General features: G+C 29.1%; 1 protein-coding gene across 1 annotated transcript; it reads right to left on the bottom strand.

Moving 5' to 3' along the window:
• Nucleotides 1-4499: 4499 nt before the first annotated feature.
• LOC103580561 (uncharacterized) lies at nt 4500-5905 on the bottom strand. Its single transcript, XM_008562367.1, has 2 exons — nt 5865-5905; nt 4500-5724 (listed from the first exon to the last, which is right to left on the bottom strand). Exons 1-2 carry the CDS (start codon nt 5874-5876, stop codon nt 4621-4623), a joined length of 1116 nt encoding a protein of 371 aa, XP_008560589.1. The 5' UTR covers nt 5877-5905; the 3' UTR covers nt 4500-4620.
• Nucleotides 5906-7263: the final 1358 nt, after the last annotated feature.

Here is a 7263-nt window from a genome sequence, read left to right as displayed (position 1 = left end):
ATTAAAGTATTTAGTTTAAGTTTATTGATCAACTTCATAAATATATAGTTTACATAATAATTTCCCGAAGTTTTAATAATTTGCAGTTTTCTCAGCTGAAAATTAAAAATATTTCAAAACTTTTATTTAAGTAATTGTTAGTCAAATAATTTTGTTGGCTTAAGATTTTATTTAATAATCAAACCATTATACATTATTTTTCTTACAAAAAAAAAAAAATTGGATGAATCTTAAAAATTTTTAAGAAAACAGTAGAGCAAAGTAAGGATATAAAGTAGACTTTGTCATTTAAAAATTCTATTACTCAAAATTAATTGAAAATTAGTGTTGAAATTTTTGAGAATTTATTTTAAGAAAAATAATTTTTGTAAAAATAAAATATTTCTTAATTGTGTCCATAAGAAATTCTGAATATTGTTTCTAGTGTTCATGGTTGATTATTGCTATTTCTCTCCAACATTTGTCAAAGATGTCTGGAATGGAAAAAAATAAAATGAAAATTAATAATTTATCAGAAAAAAAATGAATTTGAAAATATTTATAGACTTACTATGCGTAATCCGTCTGGAGTATTTTCAACCGTGGTCGCTCCACCCACTTGGAATACCTGTAACAATAAAAGAATAATCAAAGGACTGCCAATTAATTGAAACGCAAGTTATTAAAAGAAATAATTTTTGAACTTACGCCCAGAACATCTCTTCGTCCCTGAGATTTTATACCCTGTATAATGATAATAAAATAAATAAGTAATTTAAAATTTATTAGGAAAAAATTTAATGAAAAATATATTTTTGGCCTTACGTTTTCGTTTGCAATTATGTCTTGTTCTGAGGTCTATATGATAAATATAAAATTTATTAATTTAAATAAAATAATTTTTTACAATAAATTAAAGTATAAATATATTTATGGACTTACTACAAGTCTAGCGTTGACATTTGCAAAAATTGACAACAGTCCGAATAATAAAATTATAAACGTCAGTTTAGAGTTCATTTTATTTTTAAATTAACTGAAATTGAAAATTATTGAAATTTTAAATTTAAGAAATAAATTATTCGTTATTTTGATAATTTCAGAACTTTTCGCTGAAAAAAAAAAAATAAATAAAATAAAAAACTGTATCTAAGTATTTGCGTGTTTGTATCCTCCCGAGTAAATATTTGTTTAATCATAGTAAGAATATACTCCAACCCAGTAATATTTTCCTGATTTAAAAATTTGTATACTTATTTTAAGAAAATATTCTTGGTTGAAGTAAATTTTTACTAAGATTAAGCAAATAATTTTCTTGGGGGGGGGTACAAACACGCAGACACTTGAATACAGTTTTTATTTTCAATTTTAAATAAGTTGAGATCTAGATAGGGAATGAGGCTTGAATTGAAGATTAAAATTTTATGAATTATTGTCATGATGTGCAATAAATTGTTTTCGATGATATATGGGTCATTTCACGTCAAATCGACCTGTAGTTGGAATCGACCCTTTTTACAGAAAGTTCACACACACGAACACACTCCGGCATCACTCTAAAAAAAGACAGGATAGCTTTCTGGGACCTCAAAACGTCAAAATTTGCGAAAATCATGGTGAATACTACTGTAATTTTAAAAAACCCGTTAGTTTTTATTATGGGAACTTAAAATCATCCAAAAGTTGATTCGTAAGGATTTAATAAACATTTCAATTTAAATAATTTTAATAAATTTTATAGTGATACTCAGGCAGTAACTTAGTGAGTTTAATTTTTTTTTAATGAATTATTGATCTGTTACTCACCTGGTGGTATGATTCGAAGTGCTGACGATCTCAACTTGTTTGTGAATGTTAATTTATATCCTGTCTTATCAGTAATTTCGTTGCTACACTGAGAAAATAAAATAATATTGTCCAAACAAAAATTTCTTGGTTCAAGAAATCCGTTCAAAATATTTATTTTATTATTATTAATTATCAATTTCTTGAGAAAAGAGAATCAAATTTATTTTTTTTATGATACGAATGTGATATTATATTATGAATAAACAAAAGAATAGCTTCACTTGAATTCAATAAAAATTATATGACCCTGCGGGCCAGCCCCAAAACTTCCCGCTTATTTCGAGCTTCTGAAGTTTTATGTGTACATTTAACATTTATTCTGTTAAGTCGACACAAAAAAGTGTTAAATATTTAACACAACAATTTCCAACACTAAGTTTTTTGACGCAATAACGCAAAATTTTTTACTGTGTAACGATATTTTTCTATTATGTCGCACCAACAGTATTAATCTTGTAGCAACAACAGGATTTTTTTCTATTGCTGCAACATGACTGCCTCCTGTTGTAGCTACAGGAAATTTTTTTCCATGTAAGGAATCACCCATAAAATAGTCAGAACAGTTTTCAAGTACCTCAAAGTGTCGGTATCTAATGAGAATTCGATTTCGGTAAATCAGGGTCAAAACGACTGTGATTTTCCAAGGAACTGTCAATTTTCATAAAAACTCAAAATTATCTGAGAGTAAATTGTTGAGGTTTCACCGAACGACTAAATTCAAATAATTTTAATAAATTCAATAGTGATACTTGAGCAGTGACGTCTAGTTAATGCGGGTTGTTTGTGATCAATTATTTATTTATTACTCACCTGAAATTTTGATGCAAGTACTAACAGTCTCAACTTGTTTTTAAATTTTAATTGATAAAAATTTTTCCTTTATATACTGTCTTATCAACAATTTCGTTTAAAACTATATGTATTCATTGAGCTTATTTATAACTTTGAATTAAATACTTTTATCAACCAATGAAATTTTCTTTATTCAATCAAGATAAAAAATAAATACAACAATGATTGACAATATCAGGTGTTTCGCGGCAGTTTTCAAAATATTTATATATGGACTCGCTAAATATTTATGCAGCGTTTATAACACTTAAAAAATTATTAAGGTATAGAAGCACACTCTAAAATTCTCTTCTGACAACTAAATTATCGTTATGACAACAAAATAATTTGACACTGTCTGAAAGTGCTTTTAAATAAACAAAATTTTAATTGCTTTATAAAAGTATTTAATTCAAGGTTATCAATCAACTTAATATGTAAGTATATATTTATTTTGCAACGAAATTGTTGATAAGACAGTATATTTTTTTAATTAAAATTTTCAAAAACGAGTTGAATAATATCAACACCCTAAGACAAAATATACCATAAAAAATTACTGAAATTTTTCTTTAATAAATAGAGGGGAAAAAAAATTTATTTTCACTGCTGTAAAATTTTTTTTGTTTTAAATTAAAAGAAATTCAATTTATGAAACAATTATTTTACGGCTCAAAGTTGAAAATATTAAAATTTTCGTTATTCTCATTATTAACCCATTTTGCCCCGGTTACTTGGAAGAAAAAGTCAGTAATAAATAATAGATTGCAAAACATCCTTCTCAACTCTTACGTCCGAGCCAGTCTCCTAAAAAATGAAGAAAAAAAAACTTTAATCAGATTACAAAGTAAAGGAAAGAGAGAAGCGGCATAACAACAAACGGACGTAAACTTCCTCATTATTAGCTAAAGAACGCTCGATAGAAAACCGGAAGTTTATTTACCGTATATACAAGCCAATACTTACATCAACAGTTATAAACACACGCTACAAATTGTCACGATTTTTTTTTTATTTTCTTATATTTCATTCTTTACTTTCACAATCACCATCGTCATCCCAATATACATATATACATACATATATATTTATACATCTGCAAATATATGAAAAAAAATTTAACTTACTGGCGACATGAAAGCTGCCGTAAATAATTAACTGTCTCATATATTTTTATAGAATCAATATCCGGAAATGTTAATCACTAACCGGATTACTATAAATATAATATTAAATAAATTTTATATATATATATATATATATATATATATATATGTATCTATCAAGATCTCACTGTTTCCTTTCACAAGTCATATATATATTGTCTTACCTTTTAATTTATATGTTCTGGTATCTGGCTTTTATTATAAGTGTGATTCTAATATTCTCAATTTAATAACTAATTATACATATATATAAATATATATATATAGAGCATATAAACAAGATCATCTTAAAAATAATTCACGGCCGTTAAATAAAAAAAAGTACAAGTCCATATAGAAATCTAAGTGAAAGCAATATACTTTCAAACATTACAACCCTCAGTCATATTTAAAAATTATGTTATTAAAATTATAATTACTCTATAATTAACATCACCTCGAACAAAAAGTATACGGAAGTTTAATAAAGATTCATTTTTTTTCCGTTTCCTCTAACAGATTGTCAGTTGCAAATAAATATATGATATATTGTCAGTTTAAGGGTAAAAAAAAACTCAATTAATAAAATTTTTTTATTACATATATGACTGTATAAAAAATATATATATAAATCTCTTGAGTAAACTCGTATAATTTTGAAACATAAATTTACAGTAAATAGTGTTGGAGCTTACTATGAGTATTTTGTAATTCTTTAATTGCTGTGTTTATCACAAGATGGTCGAAACAATATTTAAGTAACACAAAAATTTATAATTATTAGTTAGCTCAATAATTAATTGACCTAGATAATTATTTAATGATAAGAATGCTCTCCATAGCTACCACCTTCGTCACCTCCGCCGTATCCAGATGAAGGTTCAAATCCGCCTTCATGTGAGTGCGAGTGTGTGTGTTCATGGTGTGTGTGATGTTGGTGATGTACATGAACAGGAACAGGTACTGGGACCTTGACCGGTACCGGTACTTCTTTTTCAACCGGTACAGGAACATGTTTTTCAACAAAATATGGTTTATCGACAGGTACCTTTACTGGATAAGGTACCGGCTTTTCAACAGGTACTGGGACGTGTTTGTGAACTGTGTAGGGCTGAGGTACATGGACCTTGTAAGGTACTGGGTATGGTTTTTCGACAGGAACAGGGTATGGTTTATCAACAGGTACTTTAACTTCGTAGGGCACTGGTTTATCGACTGGTACTGGATAAGGTTTTTCTACCGTAACTGGATAGGGCTTTGGTACATGAACGGGATAAGGTCTGTCGACAGGAACCTTAACTTCATAGGGAACTGGTTTCTCAACTGGATAAGGTGCCGGTACTGGAATTTTGACCTTTACTGGATACGGCACGTGTTTCTCAACAGTGTAAGGTTGAGGTACTGGTACTTTAACATGAACTGGAACGTGTTTTTCTACAGTATAGGGCTGAGGAACGTATACTTTAACTTCGTAGGGCTTGTCCACTGGTACCTTAACCTCGTAAGGAATTTTCTTTTCAACAGTGTACGGTTGGGGCACATGGACTGGTACCTTTACGAATACTTTAACTGGATAGGGTACATGTTTCTCGACGGTATAAGGCTGAGGTACCCCAACTTTAACTTCGTAAGGCACTGGTTTTTCCACCAAATAAGGTACATGTTTAGTAACCTCATAGGGCACTGGTATTTTCTTCTCAACGGTCACTGTTTTCACGTGCTCTTCATGTGGATGATCCCAGCTTCCTCCATAACTGCCACCGTAACCCCCGAAATCACCGTAACTATGATGCAGGCCACGTTTTTCTGTTTTCTTCTCAGTCTGAGAATCAGCAGATGATTCCTCGATTGATTTGTTATCCTTTGACTCGGCTTGAGCCAATTGGCACACGGCCAACAAGGCCACCAGAGCTAGTTGCATCTAAAATGATTATAAATGTCTTTTATATAACCAACGAAACTTTCTACCGAGTTTTCACTCAGTCTAAATGTTTATTGATGTAGAAATGATAGATGGATAGATAAATTATATTTATTCTATGCACTAAAGCTATTACTCACCTTCATTTTCATCCAAAGGCTTACGTGTGTTTTACCGTGGCGCTTAACCACTGACTGAACCGCTTCCTTTTCTACGCCTAGCTTTATATACTCGACGGTATAATGGCCTAGCACTTTCCCTGCACCTCATCTTATATATAAGCCGTTTGTATGTGTATTTGCAACAAAAAAAACTTCATGGTTAAACTATATACTGCAGATAGTAAAGTATACGTTCATTTATATCAAGTTTCGCAATTATATGTTGATATATATATAAGTATGTAGTATGAATATATGATGGGAACTGATTGGTGGGCCAAAATATGCAATGTCATTGACTTTTGTTATGTGCTATACTACTGTTTAATTGTGAGAAAAACTTTCTTTGAAAATTTTCAATGGGAACAAATATCTTTTGTCTTTAATTTGTTTTCAGAGGATTTTTTAAAAAATGATAGTGTAACAATAACAAGAAGATGTATGATGTAACTATTGACGATTTCACAAAAAAAAAGAGGGAAAGACAGAAAGAAACGACATGAAAATTGGTAGCTGATTTTTTTTTTTATTGTTGGTGGAATTAATTTTTTTTAATTAATTGAGAACAAAGTGGGTGTGGGTAAATTGGGTCGTTTCGAAAATTTTAATTTTTGAAGAATAATTACAAGAATAGTTGGGGCGAAAAATGAAAATTTGATATTTTTTTAAATTATTTTTTGTGACTCGAACATTAAAAAAATTGGGGGTAAAATTGGCCATTCAAAAAGAAATAAAATATTTTGAAAAAAAATGCAAAAAAAAAAAAATTTTTTTTTTTCAACTATTGCGACTTTTGAGTTGTTAGATAATTTAATTATGAATGAATTTTGGGGTAAGATGAGCTGTCTGAAAATTTTTTCAATTTTCTGCAGGAAATGGAAATTTAATTTTGTGATATTTTTTATATATAATTGTTAAAAAAAAATATAAAACATGACTAAATTCATTTTTTTTTAATTTTTTGGACAAATTGTTTGAAAAAAAAATAATAATTGAATAATAAAAAATACATATAGATACGGCCCAATTTGCTCGTGTAAGTTTCGCTCCCTCATTTGATAATGAAAAAAGTAATAAAATTGAGGGACCTGCCTCACTATGGTGGGCCCAGTCCGCCCCTTTTGCATTTATATAATTTGTCATAAGTCATAAGCTAAAATAAATAGGTCTTTTTTCATCCGAACAAAAAATATACTTAAATAATCGAAAGTCACGGTAAAATTGGTAAATCTAGTAGAACCAGTTTAAAAATTGGCACTCAGGTATAATGGGAACGGGATATGTGTAAATTAATGTCTATATTAATTATAAAAAAATTAATTGAGTTGGGACAAAACTTGTTAGGCCCAAGTAATTCCTCCCCGGAAATATTGTGTAC

Source organism: Microplitis demolitor, chromosome 6 (assembly GCF_026212275.2).
Source record: "Microplitis demolitor isolate Queensland-Clemson2020A chromosome 6, iyMicDemo2.1a, whole genome shotgun sequence".
Classification (NCBI taxonomy): Eukaryota; Metazoa; Arthropoda; class Insecta; order Hymenoptera; family Braconidae; genus Microplitis; species Microplitis demolitor.
The sequence above is the reverse complement of the archived record's forward strand: the minus strand, read 5'-3'. Positions and strand labels throughout refer to the sequence as shown.